This window comes from Rana temporaria, chromosome 6 (genome assembly GCF_905171775.1).
Source record: "Rana temporaria chromosome 6, aRanTem1.1, whole genome shotgun sequence".
NCBI classification, from domain to species: Eukaryota; Metazoa; Chordata; class Amphibia; order Anura; family Ranidae; genus Rana; species Rana temporaria.
In genome coordinates, this window is record NC_053494.1 from 218,720,032 (window position 1) to 218,741,299 (window position 21,268).

The following is a 21,268-nucleotide window of genomic DNA, read 5'->3' on the forward strand; positions in this document are numbered from 1 at the left end:
TATCATATAAATCACCTATCCTATATGAGATATCATATAAATCACCTATCCTATACGAGATATCATATAAATCACCTATCCTATACGAGATATCATATAAATCACCTATCCTATACGAGATATCATATAAATCACCTATCCTATACGAGATATCATATCACCTATCCTATATGAGATATCATATAAATCACCTATCCTATACGAGATATCGTATCAATCACCTATCCTATACGAGATATCATATAAATCACCTATCCTATACGAGATATCATATCAATCACCTATCCTATACGAGATATATAAATCACCTATCCTATATGAGATATATAAATCACCTATTCTATAAATTTGCCAAAACGACCAAAATCTAGATTCCTGATCAGCCATACCAGTGTTTGGATGACATATTAAAAGCTCAGCAGTCTAGAACTTGCTTTGTACTTCACATACACAATTAGAGAATTCCTCCTCCTACTTTGCCTCATTTCTCTCAACACCCTGCTGGATTTTCATACAGCTTGTAATAAAATATGAAATACCCCTTGTTGGCATCTGTATGGATGAAGCAGCTCTACAACGTGAAGGTGATGTAAGAGGACTACAGACACTCAAAGGCCGGGAGCAAGCGCAGACAGGGTCCCCGCTCACCTGGGAGCAAGCGCAGACAGGGTCCCCGCTCACCTGGGAGCAAGCGCAGACAGGGTCCCCGCTCACCTGGCAGCAAGCGCAGACAGGGTCCCCGCTCAGCCGGGAGCAAGCGCAGACAGGGTCCCCGCTCAGCCGGGAGCAAGCGCAGACAGGGTCCCCGCTCAGCCGGGAGCAAGCGCAGACAGGGTCCCCGCTCAGCCGGGAGCAAGCGCAGACAGGGTCCCCGCTCAGCCGGGAGCAAGCGCAGACAGGGTCCCCGCTCAGCCGGGAGCAAGCGCAGACAGGGTCCCCGCTCAGCCAGGAGCAAGCGCAGACAGGGTCCCCGCTCAGCCGGGAGCAAGCGCAGACAGGGTACCGTGTGGTAGTAGTTGGGACCCTGTCTGCGCTTACTCCCGGCTGAGCGGGACCAGATGGCGTCAGCTCACACAAGGATGAGCTGGGGACTTCACAAGGCCGCAAAGCCGCGGCCTCAATTACCGGACATCACGGGCCCCCCGCGATCGAGCGGCGAGGGAGGGTCGAAGCCGGGAGCAAGCGCAGACAGGGTCCCGCTCAGCCGGGAGCAAGCGCAGACAGCCTCCCACCTCAGGAAGCAAGCGCAGCCACCAGCGCTGTCAGTGTCCTGCATGCCTGGGGCAAATGCAGCCTATGTTATTTACACGGGGCACAACTGTGCCCAGTGGCCTGCATGCTATTAAACAAGCATAGTTATCTTCATGTCCGGTAAACCAACTACGACCACACGGTAGACAAGCGCAGTCATCCCCATTAAGCTCCTGATACGTAGCTTCCCCTCTCTCTTCTATCACTACCATAGGCTTAAGGCAAGCGAGAAGCCACCTGAGAACGATTACATAACACTGACCTCCTATACAAGCTCTGGTAGTGAAGACACTAATAATGTTCAGCCATATCGTAGTGAAAGGCGAAATGTCCTGTGCGCTCAGCAAAAGCTCCGCCAGGAAATTATTCCTCGTTCCCACCATTGGCAATGACATTAGCAGCGATATTGCTGGTACTGAGATTTACCAGGTTAAACCTTTCCATCATCATGCAGACATCACCATGCGTAGCATGCAGCACACCATGCAATCAGTAGAGCAATGTACTGCAGAGCTGCTGCATCCCTACATAGAATAAATTCTACATTTTACAAACATTCCAACATAAAAACTGCAACACTCGACTCTTACAAATCGCATGTTCCTCTACAAGAGAGCAGCCATGCACAAAACATACCTTGCTGTGTGGATCGGCAAACATCCGCGTGAATATCTCACACAATCGTTTCAGCTCCACCCGGCTAGAATGAAAGAAAAAAGCGGGTCACTCCACGCCGGGTCACAGAACAGAATACAGAAAAGGCCTCCCGATTTTTACCTGAGCGTCCGCTGACTTTTTAAAAGGTTTTGTAGACCGATAAGCCCCTCCTTCCTCTCTGACCAATTGGAACTAGCGCAGTGATTAAGGACCTCGGCCACGTCCTCGGTTTGCCGCAGGTAGTGCGGAATCCCGCCATTCCGAGATCCGTAGGACCTTTCCGAGCACGCGCTGGAGGCGTCGCTGTTGGCGTCGTCATCAGAATACATCCCGTACGGCTCGTAGCGCCTTCTCACTTGCTTTTTCTGCAGACAAAAAAAAAAAAACAACCAATCACCTCATTAGACAACATTTTCTAACACATAACTTCCAAATTTCCTTTTACGGAGACAATCTTTCTGCACGTCAATCCAGTTGTAAGGAACCTGCAAGTAAAAGAAGTCAAAGTGCATCCATCCGCCATAATGGTGTTGGATTTAATGATTAGGTCCGTCCCTTGTATAGAGCAAAGGTGGCTGTAGCCTTTATGTTAGGCCCTTTTCACACTACAAAATAAATCCGTTTTAATAATCCGTATTAAAATCCGTCAGATAATGTTAAAAAACGGAAGTTATACGTCCTTTATAAAATATCATTAAAGTCTATGGGATTTTTTTATGTTCCGTAAAGATCCGTAATAGTCCGTTATAACGTACGGACGTTAGTTATAACGGAATATGTGACGGGTCTTGCACTATTTTTTGTCCATTTTTTGTCCGTTGCAAGTAACGGATATATTAACGTCCGTTATATTTTAACATTGAAGTCTATGGCGCACGGACGTTAGTAAATGTCTCCGTAAATGTCCGTTATGTTAACGGACGTTAATTTTACTGAGCATGCTCAGTAAAGACTTCTGGAGCTGGACTTCAAGAAAGGGTGAAATGGTTTTTATTAACGGACGTTGGAAAGGAATGATATAACGGATGTATACGGATATATACGGATAAACATTATCCGTTTTCAATAAAGGAAGAATGGTAAAATATTTACCCGTATGTATCCGTTATTAAATCCGTTAATAAACGTCCGTTAATAGGTGTAATACGGATATTATAAAACGGACATACAATCCATAGTGTGAAAGAAGCCTTAGAATGTAGACCGTGGAGCCACAAAACCCCCCCAAAAAAATAAGGTATGGGAAAGTTCTGGACAGCCGCACTCCAAATAATTAGCCTTTATTGTAAAAAAAATATATATAAAAAATACATGCCACAGCAAAATACAGGACAGAAGAACTGACGTGTTTCACACTTTTAACAGTAATAGCTATGATTAACCACTTCCATACCGGGCCTATTCTGGCACGTCTCTCCTACATGCAAAAATCATATTTTTTTTGCTAGAAAATTACTCAGAACCCCCAAACATTATATATGTTTTTTTAGCAGACACCCTAGGGAATAAACTTTTTATCTCGCACGGTATTAGCGCAAATTTTTTTTTTTCACATTTTCTATAATGTGAAAGATGAAGCTACGCCGAATAAATAGATACCCAACATGTCACGCTATAAAATTGCATCTTTTGGGAAGGGGGTCTTCACCGGGTATCTTTTGGGAAGGGGGTCTTCACCGTTTTTGGGAAGGGGGTCTTCACTGGGCATCTTTTGGGAAGGGGGTCTTCACTGGGCATCTTTTGGGAAGGGGGTCTTCACTGGGCATCTTTTGGGAAGGGGGTCTTCACTGGGCATCTTTTGGGAAGGGGGTCTTCACTGGGCATCTTTTGGGGAGGGGGTCTTCACTGGGCATCTTTTGGGGAGGGGGTCTTCACTGGGCATCTTTTGGGGAGGGGGTCTTCACTGGGCATCTTTTGGGAAGGGGGTCTTCACTGGGCATCTTTTGGGAAGGGGGTCTTCACTGGGCATCTTTTGGGAAGGGGGTCTTCACTGGGCATCTTTTGGGAAGGGGGTCTTCACTGGGCATCTTTTGGGAAGGGGGTCTTAACTGGGCATCTTTTGGGAAGGGGGTCTTCACCGGGCATCTTTTGGGAAGGGGGTCTTCACCGGGCATCTTTTGGAAGGGGGTCTTCACCGGGCATCTTTTGGAAGGGGGTCTTCACTGGGCATCTTTTGGAAGGGGGTCTTCACCGGGCATCTTTTGGAAGGGGGTCTTCACTGGGCATCTTTTGGGAAGGGGGTCTTCACTGGGCATCTTTTGGGAAGGGGGTCTTCACTGGGCATCTTTTGGGAAGGGGGTCTTCACTGGGCATCTTTTGGGAAGGGGGTCTTCACTGGGCATCTTTTGGGAAGGGGGTCTTCACTGGGCATCTTTTGGGAAGGGGGTCTTCACTGGGCATCTTTTGGGAAGGGGGTCTTCACTGGGCATCTTTTGGGAAGGGGGTCTTCACTGGGCATCTTTTGGGAAGGGGGTCTTTACTGGGCATCTTTTGGGAAGGAGGTCTTTACTGGGCATCTTTTGGGAAGGAGGTCTTCACTGGGCATCTTTTGGGAAGGGGGTCTTCACTGGGCATCTTTTGGGAAGGAGGTCTTCACTGGGCATCTTTTGGGAAGGAGGTCTTCACTGGGCATCTTTTGGGAAGGAGGTCTTCAACGGGCATCTTTTGGGAAGGGGGTGGGGGGGGTTTTACTGGGCATCTTTTGGGGAGGGGGTTTACACTGAACATCTTTTGGGGAGGGGTTATCACTGGACATCTAGTCTTACAGATACAACCGACCCTTTGAGGGCAATCATAATGTTGATGTGGCCCAAAATGAAATGGAGTTCGACACCCCTGTTCTAACCTGTTCAGAAAAAAATTACCCACACCTTACAATCTGAATGTACTCTAGACCTACCAACCGTTATGTAGTGTGGGGGCCTGGATAGATACTGATTAAATAAAGCATGTAGCTGCTCATATGACACAGCTTTATTGAATATAAGGGAGGTTTAAAAATAACGTGAAGTAATGGGTATGTTGAGTCAGGTGACGGGGTGGGAGGGGCTACCATCGATCTTTTTTCAGCATTTTTGTTGAATACATTCTGAGCCCATTACACATCATCCAAGTTCAGGAGATCAGGCCGGGTGAAGCACCCCACACACGGGACATTCAGTAGGAGACGGTCACAGATGGTGACAGAGACCGAACATAGACATTCTGCAAGGTGCTGAGCAAGCAAGAAAAACTGGTTCCCCGAAGACACGAGTGACGACATAATGAAGATAGCCGACCTGTCTGATCGTATCTCCAAATATGAAGCGCGCCCAAAGCTGCGATGAAATGGGATTCTTGCCGTGTTTAGGGAAGTGAGCAGATTACTGCCGAGCGCCAAGAGACACGCCGTTCTCCCCGACTAGTTGTGGGAATGCAGGCCGAGGAGATGAAGTGATGATATACTGGAAAGTGTATAGAATGAAAAGCCTCCAACCACGGCTCAATAACAAAGATAGACAGATCTCTCCAACGGCATGTGCTGTTGAAGAATACATACCTCAAAAAATCAGCCCCTCCCTCAAAAAAAAAATAATCTTAGGCGACTTTCACAATGGGTCGGGGGAGCGTTAGCAGTAAAGCGCCGCTAGTTTTAGCGGCGGTTTACCGTCCCTTTAGCTGCGCTTTTGGGCCACTAGCGGGGCGCTTTTAACCCCGCGAGTGGCCGAAGGGTTAAAAGTGCCTGTGTTGCGGCGCTGCCCATTCATTTCAATAGGCAGGGCGTATACAGCGCTCCCGCACCGACCCCAAAGATGCTGCTTGCAGGACTTTCTTTCCCGTCCCGCAAAGTGCACCGCCCCTGTGTGAAGGCACTCGGGCTCTCACATTGGGGAGGCATTAGAGGCGCTATTCTTTAGCTCTAAAACACCTGAAAAGCACCCCAGTGGGAAAGGGGTCCAATACAAGTGGATTCTAATGTGCTGAAAATATTTAGAACGGCCCAGAAGACTCTTGGGACCCTTGGGGCGGTTGCATGCAGGGGCATCCATTGTCTTGTATACTCCAGGAACTGTTAAAGATGTGGGTATAGTTGGTATAGCCCAGATATTGAAAGTGTTGGTGAGCTGTTAAAGCGGGAGTTCACCCAAAAATCAACTTTCTGCAGTTAGATCACATCTGCAGTATGCTGGTCTTTATTTTATTTTGGTACTTATCGTTTTAGCAGTATTTCTTCTATGGCTCCGAGCGGGGAATCCTTCGGGGAATGGGCGTTCCCGAAGGCAAGCAAGTTGATTGACGGCCTTCGATAGCGCGTCACAGCTTCCGAAAACAGCCGAGGTGACACTTGGCTGTTTACGGCGCCTGCCGTGTAGAGCTGACTGCGCAGGCGCCGTAAATTGCCGAGCGTCACTCGTGTATCTTCGGAAGCCGTGATGCGCTATCGAAGGCTGTCAATCAACTTGCTTGTCTAATGACGGCGGGCGGAATACCCTATTGTCCTGACAGGACGTTATATCACGTCCTGTCATTTAAAGCCGATAGGGGGCGCACGCGCGCCGCCGTCAGCGTTACTGAGAACACAATGCGTGTGCCCGGCGGCCATCCACGATTGCCCAGTAACTGAGCAGTACCGTGGATCTCTGTGTGTAAACACAGAGATCCACGTCCTGTCAGGGAGAGGAGAGGAGACCGATGCTGTGTCCCTTGTACATAGGGACACAGATCGGTCACCTCCCCCAGTCACTCCCCCTCCCCCTACAGTTAGAACACTCACTAGGCTACACATTTAACCCCTTCCCCGCCCCCTAGTGGTTAACCCCTTCCCTGCCAGTCACATTTATGCAGTAATCAGCGCATATTTATAGCACTGTTCACTGTATAAATGTGAATGGTCCCAAAAATGTGTCAAAAGTGTCCGATGTATCCACTATGATGTCGCAGCCGTGGAAAAAAATTGCAGATCGCCGCCATTCCTAGTAGAAAAAAAAAATCATAATTATGTCCCCTATTTTGTAGGCAATGTAACTTTTGCGCAAACCAGTCACTATACGGTTATTGCGATTTTTTTTTTAACCAAAATTATGTAGAAGAATACGTATTGGCCTAAACTGAGATAACATTTTTTTTTTTTTAATGGGATATTTATTATAGCAAAAAGTAAAAAATAGTGTATTTTTTTCAAAATTGACGCTCTTTTTTTTGTTTATAGCCCAAAAAATAAAAACCGCAGAGGAGATCAAATACCACCAAAAGAAAGCTCTATTTGTGGGAAAAAAAGGACGTCAATTTTGTTTGGGAGCCACGTTGCACGACCACGCAATTGTCGGATAAAGCGACGCAGTGCCGGAAGCTAAAATTTTGTCTGGGCAGGAAGGGGGTGTATGTGCCCAGTAAGCAAGTGGTTAATGCAGTTCAGAGTCCTGAGTGAGTGAGAAACTTGTATAGCGCAACAAATGCGAACTTAATCGCCTCAAGTCCTAGAGGAGGAACTTCACTTTGCCTATTAGAGGAGAATTCCTATGTGGAAAATGCAGTGCCCATTGCAACCAATGAGAATTCATGACATACTGGTGAAAAATCAGCACACTGAACAGGGGGATGGATGGCTGTGAGGCTGGATAGCTGCACAAATCACTGCTGGAAGGGCAGGACAGTGGGGGTGGAGATCCTGCTGGGAGGGGGGAGCTCAGCTGCAGAGTGGCTACTGAGGGGGGGTGGAGAAGGGTGAGTCAAGTCTCTGTTGAGAGGGGGAGCTGAGCTACTGAAATAATGACTTCTGTGCCTTTGCTGTGAAATTTGAAGATGAATCATTTAACAGTGCCTGCAGCTACAGAGCTCAGTGAAGGCTTGATTTATTTATTTCAGGTACTTCTATAGCGGCATCAATGTACGCAGAGCTTTACACATATATATTGTACATTCACAGCAGTCCCTGCCTGGGTGGAGCTTACAATCTAAGGTCCCCAACTCACATTTATACATACACATATCAGGGACAATTTAGATCGGAGCCAATTAACTTCCAAGCATGTCTTTGGGGTGTGGGAGGAAATATTTTAGGGCTAATTTACTGGTGGTTAATATGTAAATGATTGAATGTCCAAAGCCCGGCCAACAGGAGTGTATGTAAACCCAACACTTCCTATTCCTGATATGTGGCTGCTGTACCATGTACTTACATAGAGTTACATAGTAAGTGGGGCTGAAAAAAAAGACACAAGTCCAACCTATGTGTGTGATGATATGTTAGTATTACATTGTATATCCCTGTATGTTGTGGTCGTTCAGGTGATTATCTAATACAGTAAAACCTTGGTTTGCGAGCATAACTCGTTCCAGAAACATGCTTGTAATCCAAAGCACTTGTATATTAAAGCATTATTTTTATAGGGCATAAAAGAGAAGAGATGCTCCGCCTCTAAGTGTAGCAATAAGTTGCTAAATGTTGTCCCTTCATTACATGTAACCATATTGCTACACTTAGAGGCTCCTCTCTTCTTTTTTATACTCAGTTGTGACATGACGCTGCTCTTATATCAAGACATCGCTTGTATATCAAGGCAAAATTTATTAAAACATTTTGCTTGTCTTGCAAAACGCTCTCAAACCAAGGTTTTACTGTAGTTTCTTGAAACCATCTTTTTGAGAAAGTCGCCTTTTCTCTTTGTATTGCTTCCTTAGTGTTAGAAATACCTGGTGATCCTGCCAGCCCCTCTGCTTCCTTTTTTTAAACTGAGCACACTAAGCATGAGAGCACACCATGGTCCGTCCTCTAGCTGTGCTGGGAACGCAGAGTGCTCTCCACCAATGATTAGACTCGTCATGACACGCCTTCCCTGCAGAGCCTTTAACTGGGAAGATCAGTGTCCTGGCGTTTTCTCCTACCCCCAGCTATTATGCAGCTGAGAACAGAGGGAATGTGATAAGAAGAAAGAAAAGAGAAAAAATGAGAGAGTGAGGAGAAGGAAGAGGAAGAGGAGAAGGAGAAGGAAGAGAAAGATAAAAAGTTAGAGGAGAAGGAAGAGCAAGAGGAGAAGGAAGAGGAAAAGGAAGAGGAAGAGGAGGAGGAGAAGGAAGAGGGAGGAGAAGGAGAAGGAGAAGGAAGAGGGAGAAGGAATAGGGAGAAGAAAGAGGAAGAGAAAGAGAAGAAAGAGGAAGAGGAAGAGGAAGAGAAGAAAGAGGAAGAGGAAGAGAAGAAGAAAGAGGAAGAGGAAGAGAAGAAAGAGGAAGAGAAGAAGAAAGAGGAAGAGAAGAAAGAGGAAGAGGAGAAGAAAGAAGAAAGAGGAAGAGAAGAAAGAGGAAGAGGAGAAGAAAGAGGAAGAGGAGAAGAAAGAGGAAGAGGAGAAGAAAGAGGAAGAGGAGAAGAAAGAGGAAGAGAAGAAAGAAGAAAGAGGAAGAGAAGAAAGAAGAAAGAGGAAGAGAAGAAAGAAGAAAGAGGAAGAGAAGAAAGAAGAAAGAGGAAGAGAAGAAAGAAGAAAGAGGAAGAGAAGAAAGAAGAAAGAGGAAGAGAAGAAAGAAGAAAGAGGAAGAGAAGAAAGAAGAAAGAGGAAGAGAAGAAAGAAGAAAAGGAGAAGAAAGAGGAAGAGGAGAAGAAAGAGGAAGAGGAGAAGAAAGAGGAAGAGGAAAAGAAAGAGGAAGAGGAGAAGGAAGAGGAAGAGAAGGAGGAGAAGGAAGAGGAAGAGAAGGAGGAAGAGGAAGAGAAGGAGGAAGAGGAAGAGAAGGAGAAAGAGGAAGAGAAGGAAGAGGAAGATGAAGAGGAGAAGGAAGAGGAAGAGGAGAAGGAAAAGGAAGAGGAGAAGGAAGAGGAAGAGGAGAAGGAGGAGGAAGAGAAGGAAGAGGAGAAGGAAGAGGAGAAGGGAGAGGGAGGAGAAGGAAGAGGAAGGAGAAGGAAGAGGAAGGAGAAGGAAGAGGAAGGAGAAGGAAGGAAGAGGAAGAAGGAAGAGGAAGAAATCACTTTGCGGTCAAAATACAAGATGCGCTCCCCCCCCCCCCGACTCACATAAATAACATGCAATCACAGAACATGCAACGTTTCTCCATTAGGTGGGTGTCAGGATCACAGTACACAATGTTATATCATTTTTCCAGAAACAGCCGCCTCTGGACCCTTCGGCATTACTGCCATACCAGGTCACAATGAGGAAGATTGCGATTTATGGTGATCCTTGGTAGGAGCGACATCGCTGGTACGATGTAGGAAAGTTCTCTTGAGGGATACAGTTGGATTTGTTATGACAAGGTAAGTCACCTTCTTGCTATACTCCGAAAACTCATGTCTGCAAATAAAACCTCCAAAATGGAACCTTAGTGGGATCTGGGCGATGGAATGCCACTTGTGAGTCTACAGTACGCATTCCAAGCGCAGACCACCAAAAGAACAATGGGAAGAGCTACAAGAACGCACAGTCACTGCAGAGCGGGGCCACAAAATGTAACATAACAGAAATATTCGTACCTTATTCCTGGGGTCTCCCAGCAGCTAAACAAGAAATTAAGAATGTTATTAGAAGAGGTTTCCAGATAGAGAGATTATGTTATTGGGGGGGGGGGGGGAGGAGGGGAACACAGAACGAACGTGACCGGGCTCTGCTATACAAGTTCTGGGAAGAGCAGCAAACAGACAACACAAGACTGGACACAGGAGAGGCCCTACGCGAATCGAAAGGACATCCGGCCGCTATCGGCAAAGGTGCTATAGATCCAACGTTATCAACACTGGGAAAGGACGGGCAGAACTCACAGACACGGCTGGAGAAAACAAATGTCACTTTTAAATGAGAAATGTAATCCAGTATGAAGCAGACCTGGGCAAATTATGGCCCTAGGGCCACATCCGGCCCTCGGTGCCTCCAGTGTCACTCTCACCGAGGAAGCTGACCGAGTCGTAAAGGGACAGATGTCCTTGTGAAAAGCTGCAAGAACTGGAGGTAGAGAGCCTGAGGATCGGTACAGCGAGGGGGAGGCTCGGGTCTGGTGGGAGGGTGTTGCCTAGGAGACAGCCGATGCTTTGGACAGGATCCAATTTACCTACTAGCATGTCTTTGGAGTGTGAGAGGAAACCGGAGTACCCGGAGGAAACCCACGCAGGCACATGCAAACTCCAGGCAGATGGTGTCGTGGTCGGGATTCGAACCAGCGACCCTTTTGCTGCAAGGCGAAAGTGCTACTCACTACACCACTGTGCTGTATTATATATAGATATTAGGGTTGTCCCGATACCACTTTTTTAGGACCGAGTACCGATACTTTTTTTCAAGTACTCGCCGACACCGAATACCGATAATTTTTTTTAAATGTGTCCCCAAATGCAGCCATGTCCCCCCACAAATGCAGCCATGTCCCCCCACCATATCCAGCCAAGTCTCCCCACCATATCCAGCCAAGTCTCCCCCCCATATCCAGCCAAGTCTCCCCCCCATATCCAGCCAAGTCTCCCCCCCATATCCAGCCAAGTCTCCCCCCCATATCCAGCCAAGTCTCCACCCCATATCCAGCCAAGTCTCCACCCCATATCCAGCCAAGTCTCCCCCCCATATCCAGCCAAGTCTCCCCCCCATATCCAGCCAAGCCTCCCCCCCATATCCAGCCATGTCTCCCCGCCATATCCAGCCATGTCTCCCATTTGCAGCCATGTCTCCCCCCCATATCCAGCCATGTCTCCCATATGCAGCCATGTCCCCCTTACCTGCATCCCCGCTGCCGCCGACTGGTTAATACGCGCAGGGAACATCACAGCTTTCATTTGAATTGCTGTAATGATTCGCGCCGCGCTGCGTATAGACACTCCCCCTTGCTCGGGATTGGACAGTTCACCTGAGCAAGGGGGAGTGTCTATACGCGGCGGCGGGAAAGACTACAGCTATTCAAATGAATGCTGTAATGTTCCCCGCCCGTATTAACCAAGTGGCGGTGGCAGCGGGGATGTGGTGTAGCGGCGGGATGCGTCGGCGGCGGGGGGAGTATTCTATTTCGGTATCGGGGGTATTTGCGGGAGTACGAGTACTCCCGCAAATACTCGGAATCGGTCCCGATACCGATACTAGTATCGGTATCGGGACAACCCTAATAGATATATAGCTATACACACAGTAGTACCGTGGTTTACAAGCTTAATCCGTTCCAGAAGAATGCTTGTAATCCAAAGCACTCGTATTTTAAAGCGAGTTTCCCCATAGGAAACAATGGAAACTCAGATAATTCGTTCCACAGCCACTGCTGGTCTATGCAGTACCGCATGTGGCCAAAGGTGGGAGAGGTGCCCCAGACACTTGGAGAAGCTCAGAGACCACTCAGGAAAACCCTTGGGGAAACTCTGTGACAAAACAGTGTTTCCAAGTGGCTCCAGTGCCCCTGCACCAGTAAATTTTGTTATATATATATATATATATATATACACACACACACACAGTATATCATTTTCAGACATGGGCTCCTGGATCAGATGTAAGCTACAGAACTGGACTCTTAAATTTTTAGAATTTTTTGGCCTCTGCCAGGTCTATGAATTCTGCCCATGGGTGGAAAAGTTACAAAGCACGATAGACACTTTCTCTCTATATAGTCATTGGAGCAGCCCTTCTCAACCAGGGGTCTGTGGAAGCTTTGTGTTCCTCCTGAGGTTGCTTTGAGGTCCCCCCCTCTCCCCTCCCCCCGAGTAGTGGTAGGTTGATCTTTTACCTCCACTGACCAATGTAAGGGTCAAAGCAAAACTTTTTTAAATCTCCACAATTGGACACAGATGGCGGGAAAAAATAAATAAGACAGGGGTTATAACCCTCCTTTGCTCTTCTGAAAATGAAAAATAAAGGTTTTGTCTAAAGTTCTACTTTAAGGGACACCACAATTTTACCAATTTTTTTTTTTCTAATACTCCGTTCAAGAAAATAATTTTGTTATGGGTGGGTATTAAAAAGAGTTTGCCCGTGGTGTCAAATACGCTAGGTCACAGGTGTCAAACACAAGGCCCGCGGGCCGAATCCGGCCCTCCAGGCCATTTCATGCGGCCCTCGCACCTCAGGAGAGCTCCAGCCCCTATACTTTTTGTTTTCAAGCAATGCATCCAGCTTCTTCCCAGCAGCAGCTTAAGGAAAGGGGGGTGCACTGTGATGTAAGGGAGAGTGGGGGACTCAACTTCTGATGGTGGGGGGGGGCTCTTGACATCTAATGTAAAGGGAGTGGATGCGCTGGACATCTAATTTACAGATACAACCGGCCCTTTTGAGGACAATCATAATGCTGATGTGGTTCACGATGAAATTGAGTTTGACACCCCTGCTCTATGTACACCAGCTTTTTTAATTTTAATTTAAAGATGTAATTAACATACTAATCATGCTTTTTTTCTGAGAGTGATGGGTAGATTATAATTAAACATGGGGTTCCTTGAAACCATAAAGGGTTCAAGGGTTCCTCTGGGGTAAAATAAAAAGGTTGAGAAAGGCTGCATTGGACAACGGTGAAGAGCAGCAATGCACGCAATTCGCGTCTCACCAGAGCGTCTGCCACCGCGGCTTCAAGGTCCGTACTGGAGCTGAGAACCCGCATGGCGTTCATGGAGGACGGATATTTTCCTGACTGGCTTATTCCATAGCGATCTGAAAAAAAAAAAAAAAAACACAACAGGGTTACCAACGGAATTATGGGGGTGGAATTCCAGGGAAAGAAACCACCGAGGACATCGGAAAGGCGACATGTGAAAGAGGAGTGACCACCATCACTTTCTCCTTGAAGTACATTGGTGGGGGGGACACCGGACTCTTCCAATGTCATTCTGCCCATCTGATGTCTCCAGGACGTTCCCCAGGAAATCCACTGATAGGACGCGGGTATCTACCAACCAATAGCAGGCAGGCTTTGCGAATCTTCAGCTGCTGCACAAAACATTAGATATCAGGACTTATAATGAAAAGTAACAGCAGCTGAAGATCCGAAGCCAGAAAAACCCTCGAGGCACCAAAGTGGCCTTCTTAGAAGATGAGGCCTCGCTAGAGTCCAATAGAATCATTTCACCTATATGAGAGTAACATGAGGAGGAATGGCAAAAAAGAAAAAGAAAAGAAAAGCAGAGATGTGATGGATAATCCCAACTGAAAAACAAAAAGCAGGGAAGTGCGAGTTACTGGCCCCTGGATCAATGACGCGGCTCATTAGAAATGTGTGAATGTATACTGGGATTGGTCACCAGGGGGCAGTAACACATCTGTAAAGAAACACGGCAGAAGTTACGTCAATAATAAATCCAAAATAACCAAAATATACATAAACACCAAATTAATTAAAAGAAAAAAATTTAAGTAAAAAAAAAGTCTTGTCCATACAATAACCTTCTATCCATCACCACCAACCAAAATAAAAGGAGGATTATTTTCTTTGGAGAGGTTACATTTCCCCTGAAGATTACATTGTATCTACAGAATTGTCACACCAACCCCAATGAATGACAAGTTCGCTACATTGACTCCTTAACTGTCATTTGGTGACTTCATTGTGGTCATGCACTCTCCTTGACAGCATCTGTAAGAGCTTTCATTGGCTGATAAGAAGAACCCCCCCCCCCCCCCCCAAAAAAAAGGAAACAAAAAAAAAAAGGAAACCAAAAAAAAGAAGAGGAAACCAAAAAAAAGAAGAGGAAACCAAAAAAAAAGAAGAGGAAACCAAAAAAAAGAAGAGGAAACCAAAAAAAAAAAAGAAGAGGAAACCAAAAAAAAAAAGAAGAGGAAACCAAAAAAAAGAAGAGGAAACCAAAAAAAAGAAGAGGAAACCAAAAAAAAGAAGAGGAAACCAAAAAAAAGAAGAGGAAACAGCTTCTGCCGGCCATACACGGGTCAAATTCTGAACCAATGTTCCTTCAAAAATCATCAATGACAGCATCTGTAAGAGCTTTCATTGGCTGATAAGAAGTACCCCCCCCCCCCAAAAAAAGGAAACCACCCCCCCCCACACAAAAAATATAAAAGGAAACCAAAAAAATAAAAAGGAAAACAACAAAAAAAAATGGGAGAGGAAACGGCTTTTGCCGGCCATACACGGGTCAAATTCTGAACCAATGTTCCTTCAAAAATCTTGCTTATGGCGATTGTAGGCGCATTAGTGTAATTGCAACAGAAACAATTGAGTAACAATGGAACCTCGGATTGCAAGTGACGCGGGGCGTTTCACAATACGAGCGCTGTATTTTAAAAAATCCTAACTCGGGTTGCGAGTGTGATCTCCCAAAACGAGCAGGATTCAGGCCAACGGAGCCGAGCGGAGCCAAACAGCGCCGATCGGAAATCGCCAGAAAGACACGGAAATACTCCATTCACAAGCCTTTCCAAAGTTTGCCAAGGTCAGCCGAGCTCTCCTCGGGCCTTTTCAGACATTTCTGGGGCAGGGACAGGATTTAAAAAAATTAAAACTGCTCGTATTGCGAAACACTCGTTAACCGTGTTACTCGCAATCCAAGAGTTTCACTGTATAAGCTCAGTTAAGGCCCCTTTCACACTTGTGACTGCAGTCGCATGAGAAGTCGTACGTCATGATTTTCAATGAGTACCGATCATAGTCGTGGCAAAACATGGCGGCAAAAATCGCACAACTTTCAGGTCGCACAAGTGTGAAAGGGGCCTTACTGGTAAAACTAAAGTGTGAAATGCAAGACTTTAGTGGGTGTAAAAAAAAAATGTCCGCTTGCTGCCTTCTAACTGTAGGCTTACTGTGGAGGAGCGCGGGTGTAACCAAGATGGCCGTGCCGGAACGGCACTCCAGTTACATATTCTGATGGTTAGCGACTTTCTGACAGGACGACACCGGCTTTCAAGTGGATCTTCGGTATGTCCCTTAAGTGACTCCACCTGGACACCCCCCCCCCCCCCCCCCCGGACGAGCTCTTTGGCACATGTGCAGGAGATTGCCAGCGCATGCTCAAAAACAGCAAGAGACTCTCGACTTCCCTAATAGCCATGTTTGTGCATACATAGGAAACACTTCCCTTGTGCAGATGGTTGGGAAACCCTGTGCATGTGCAGCTGCGCTGCAGGGCTCACTCATGATCCGAGGCCCTGTGGCACATCTGAGAGCGCAAAGGACGCATTTGACAAAAAATAAAAATGCTATGTACACAATCCACACCTCGACTACAATACCCACATGAACCAAAGAGGGAAAGTAGGAGACCCAACACTGCTCAATACCATGTACTCTATATACAGATATATAGTACATGAGGGTTAATCAGACATTCTCTGTCGGGTAAGACACATCGGGGGTCGGCGTAGAACAATTTTGTAAGACAAATGTCACAAGCACTTGCCAATCTGCCCTCTGCAAATCTGTCCGCATTTTGCTTAATATATTGATTGCCAGCGCCATCTAGAGGCCACGTGCGGTATTCGTCTGACTGCGGTATTTCAGGAAAATATACACACCGTGGCTACGATTGGAGCAGACAAGAAGAATCGGCGTATTAGGCAAAATACAGCAACAATTTGCAAAGCTAGGCAAAAGCTCATGACATTTTCAGACAAATTTCTGATACATGGTACACTACATACTAAAGTGCCTTAAAAGACTGATAGCCAGATTCAGAAAGAGTTAAGCCGGCGTATCAGTAGATACGCCGTCGTAACTCTGAATCTGTGCCGTCGTATATTTAAGTGTATTCTCAAAATGAGATGCACTTAAATCTAGCTAAGATACGACGGCCTGCGCCGTCGTATCTTAGCTTTCTATTTCGGCCGGCCGCTAGGGGCGTGAACGCTGATTTACGCCTTGAATGCGTAAATCAGCGAGATACGCCTATTCATGAACGTACGCTTCCCCGTCGCAGTAAAGATACGCCTTTTACGTTAGGCGTTTTCAGGCGTAAAGTTAGTCCAACAAAAAGCTGGCCTAGCCAATGTTACATATGGACTTCGGTCCCGCGTCGAATTTTGAATTTTTTACGTCGTTTGCGCAAGTCATCCCTGAATGAGGCTGGGCGTAATTTACGTTCACGTCGAAACCAATAAGTCTTTGCGGCGTAATTTGGAGCATGCGCACTGGGATATGTCCACGGACGGCGCATGCGCCGTTCGTAAAAAACGTCAATCACGTCGGGTCGCGATTCATTCGCATAAAACACGCCCACCTCTTCACAATTTGAATTAGGCGCGCTTAGGCCGGGACATTTACGCTACGCCGCCGTAACTTAGGACACAAGTGCTTTGTGAATACAGCACTTGCCTCTCTGACTTACGGCGGCGTAGCGTAAATACGATACGCTACGCCGGCTCAAACATACGCCGCCCTACGTGAATCTAGCTATAGAGTTTTTTTTTTTTGTCTTCATGTATTCTATGTATGAAGGTAAAAGAAACCTTCAGTGTGCAGCATAGCATCCCCCCCCCCCAATATTTATTACCTGAGCCCAACCTTCCTTCAATGATGTGCATGACAGCCTCGGCTCTCCAGGGACTCTCCTTTCCTCATTGGTTAGCCAATTCGATACACAGCAGCGGGAGCCATTGGATACAGCTTCTGTCAATCACAGCCAGTGAGCCAATGAGAAGGGGCGGGGCCAAGCTGCAGCTCTGTGTGTGAATGGACATGCAGAGTCGTGGCTCGGGAGCCTCCATTGCAAGCCGTTTCCTCTGGGGAAAAGGGAGGGGCCAGGAGCGCTAGAGGGGGATCTATGAGGATCAGGGCTGCTCTGTGCAAAACCATTACACAGAGCAGGGGTGTATGACATGTTTGTTTTTGACTTTATTATCACTTAAAAGTAGAAAATTTAATGATGAATATCCTTAGCGCCCTCTGCTTTTTGATTACTGTATTCTAGTCACATTGGTTTTTAAACTGACGTAACACTAATGTGCCAAAATTTACGTGAGACTAAATCAGGCAACATTAAAGTGGTTGTACTGCCACTTTTACCCACAGGCAAGCCTCCTCTCCTCTCGCCATGCATCTCAGGCTCTGCCATGGGCGTCCGCTCCATAGGGCAAGGGGGGTCGTTTGCCCCCCCCCCCCCCCCCGGAATTGCCAGGGAGAGCCAGGAGCAGGGCCGAAATTTTTAAAGGTGCTGCTGCCGAAGCACCCCCCCCCCCCCCAATGAAAAAATGTCAGCGGATGCCCATGGGCTCTGCTATCACACTTGAGGACTCAGGACCCATGTGGCAGATGTTGCCGGGTAGAGGGGAGGCAGACCAGGGAACATCCATTCTTTTATCACCCCTAGCTAACAAGAACCCTAACCTCCTAACCCCACGTGCACCCTCCCCAAATCTCTCTGTCAAAATCAATGGCACAACCATAAGCCCATCCCCACATGCTAAGGTGTAATCCTGGACTCTGAACTCAACTTTAAGCCCCACAACCAATCACCGTCCAAATCTTGCCACCTCAACATCTCCAAAATACGCCCCTTTCCAACCAATGACACAACAAAGCTCTTAATTCACTTCCTGGTTATCCGTCGCCTTGATTACTGCAACTCCCTCCTCATTGGCTTACCTCTGCATACTCTATGCCCCCTTCAGTCCATCATGAATGCTGCTGCCAGACTCATCCACCTTACCAACCGCTCTGTCTCTCTGCCAATCCCTCCACTGGCTTCCGCTCACCCAACAAATTAAATTCAAAATACTAAGAAAAATACCTACAAAGCCATCAACAACTCTGACCCCAGCTACATCACTCACCTAGTTCTCTAAAGACCAACCTAATCGTTCTCTTCGTTCCTCTCAAGACCTCCTTTCTCTCTAGCTCCCTCGTCACCTCCTCCCATGCTCGCCTCCAGGACTTTTCCAGAGCCTCTCCAAGCCTATGGAACTCCTTACCTCAATCTGTCAGCTTATCTCCTACTCTACTAGCTTTTAAACAATCCCTGAAAACCCTTCTCTTCAGAAGTCTATCCTACACACACCTAACAATTGCATTTTCATCTTGTCCATCTGATCTCCCCACAGTTCCACTTGACCCCCCCCCCCTTCTACATTGTAAGCTCTAACATACAGGGCCCTCTGACCTGCCTGTATTGTATTGTACTGTCTTCCCCAAGCGCTGTGCAAACTGTTGATGCTATATAAATCCTGTATAATAATGATAATAAACCACTGCTGGTTTTGGCCGTCACTTTTCCCAGCTCCTGTGGGCCAATGAAGAAGCCAACGGAGCACCATCTGTGATCAATAAGCAGGACCTCAGGGCCAATGCACAATCTGGGCGCGGGCACTTATTTTTACTATTTATTTTTCTCCCACGTCTGTCACCTTTCACTTTTGTGTGCGTTTTTCACAGGACGTCTAGAGAGAGGATGTGTGACCTTCTGGTTCCTTCCTCCCCTGTCTCTTGGGGGGTCTCTCTTCGGAAGAGCTCCCCAACTTAGTATCCTGGGAAGGCTTTGGCAGTCCTAGAAGAACGCTGGTCTGCCAGGCCTTCTGGCTAGGCAGGCTATGTTAAAGCTATGTCCCCCATCGGGATCTTTGCGCCCAGCCCCCCCCCCCCCCCCGGGGGTCAGGGTATGAGTCCTACCCCTTCAGGAGGTGGGGGTTTGGTGGACAAAAGCACACCCTTAAGTGCACATGCACGTTTTTTTGTACACTTACAGTTTTTTTTTAGTTATAGGATTTTTGCATCACCGCGGATCTTTGTGCCAATACACTCAGCTGGGAGATAGTGACACTTTCATTATGGATTTGTGATAACAACAGAAATCACTAGAGTCTCCAAGAGACAAAAGAAGCCTAAGAGTTCAAACCACCAGTGCTCACACACAATAAAGCAATAATAGCAGTTGGGGTGGCGTTTGGCCTTAAAGCTGAAATAAAGGTGGAAATAAAAGAAAAAAAGAGAGATAAAACTATGCTGACAAAATGACACATAATGACATAAGGATGATGTCATGAGATGGGAATGCACCATGCCAGCGAGGGATGGATTGGATGGAGGAAGTACAAGCACATGGAAGGATGAAGTTGGTCATGCAGTTAGTGCAGCTTCACCTGACTGCCCCACAGACTCGGAAGTGGAGAGCGCACTAGTGGACCTGGAATGACGTCGAGAGGCTGCAAGAAGAAGGAATGGCAGAAGACCCACAGGGTTAACACGCAGAAAACATGGAAGACACAACACAAGCGTACATACATGACTCCTGAGATTACCAGGGACCGCTGGGGGCCCCATGGAGGTGGAAATGGGACATAAAATCAGAGTGTGAGCTTAATGGCCAAATTTACTCATATTTTTAATGCCATGAGAACATTGTCACCCAAGTCTGATAAATGAATTCTGGACATGATACATCAATCATTACACAGATTCTTGTGGCACCATTTATATCGTAAAAAAACAAACAAAAAACAATAAAAAACAATAAGACTACCTCTTGTAATGTCTGAAAGTCATCATCGGTCATAAATCCCCAATCAGCCATCTACAGACAGGAGGCAATGACAGGCGGCAGCCACAAGTGGGCAGTAGACTGCACAGCAATGAGTAGCCTGACCCCTGCTGGTGAAAAAGGTGGTAGTGCGCTTACCTCCATAGTCCAGGAACGTGTGTGATTGGAATATTGACTATACCTCCATGGTGCGTCCTTCACTAAACAAAACCCAACTGACAAGACTTGGCTGTTCGGGGTGCTTAGAGAACAGCAAACCTGCCCAGATCACTATTGTTTCCTATGAGAAGGCAGTAAAATCAGCATTCGCCCTTTGCCAACTTTCTCCGTCCCTCCCCAGGACCGGGAGAGCCAGGTCTAAAACGTTAAAATTGCACTCGCCAGTCCCTGCTATATATTTTTTTCTTTGTCCCGAGGATTGGCAGATAATGCCTACACTTCCAACTGCCCTCTAATACAGGGGCGCCCAACCTTTCGAAGGTTGAGGGCCACTTAAGCGACTTAGTAACCAGTCGTGGGCCAGATGACAGGTCTGTCCAGTCTGCATATGCAAAGCAGACACGGCCCAATCTACTCTATGGGCCCTCTGATCCAATCAGATGGAAGGGGATGGATCCACTTCTGTTTTTTTTTTAGCAGATCGGATTGGAGGTAGGCGGGTGTAAACGGACAAAAGTCTGTTTACAACTGCCGCTCCATAGAGGTGAATGGAGGGTCCGATTGGGTCGGACCGATCGTGTGAAAGGGGTCCAAGGCTGCCGCGGGTGCGGCGCAGGGAACCTGTGGTTTTCCTGCCGGTTAGCTTCCCTTTGCCATAGATGTCCACTATATTCTGCACTTTCTGAAAAGCTGCTCACTTCCTCTACCACCAGCTTCATTCACAACACTGATGCTCTGGGATGGCAGGTTGGCAATATGGGCTTGCCAACCAGCTATTCCAGAGCAGGAGGTCGCGGGCCACATCACTGGTTGGGCACCCCTGCTCTAATATGTCAATGTACAGCTTTATTCAGGACTGAGAAA

The 21,268-nt window shown here is 46.9% G+C and overlaps 1 protein-coding gene across 20 annotated transcripts in view; it reads right to left on the reverse strand.

Moving 5' to 3' along the window:
• Positions 1-21,268, reverse strand: part of CLASP1 (cytoplasmic linker associated protein 1) — a 267,383-nt gene that overhangs the window by 68,184 nt on the left and 177,931 nt on the right. For 7 of the 20 annotated variants that reach the window (XM_040358264.1, XM_040358263.1, XM_040358271.1 and 4 more), the window contains 4 exons: positions 13,378-13,481; positions 10,343-10,366; positions 2,029-2,273; positions 1,888-1,951 (listed from right to left, as the gene is read on the reverse strand). In XM_040358264.1, coding sequence (XP_040214198.1) covers positions 1,888-1,951; positions 2,029-2,273; positions 10,343-10,366; positions 13,378-13,481 — 437 coding nt within the window. Of the gene's footprint in view, positions 1-1,887; positions 1,952-2,028; positions 2,274-10,342; positions 10,367-13,377; positions 13,482-19,847; positions 19,911-21,268 lie in introns of all 20 variants that reach the window. The other 13 variants (XM_040358262.1, XM_040358257.1, XM_040358259.1 and 10 more) reach the window with 3 other exon arrangements.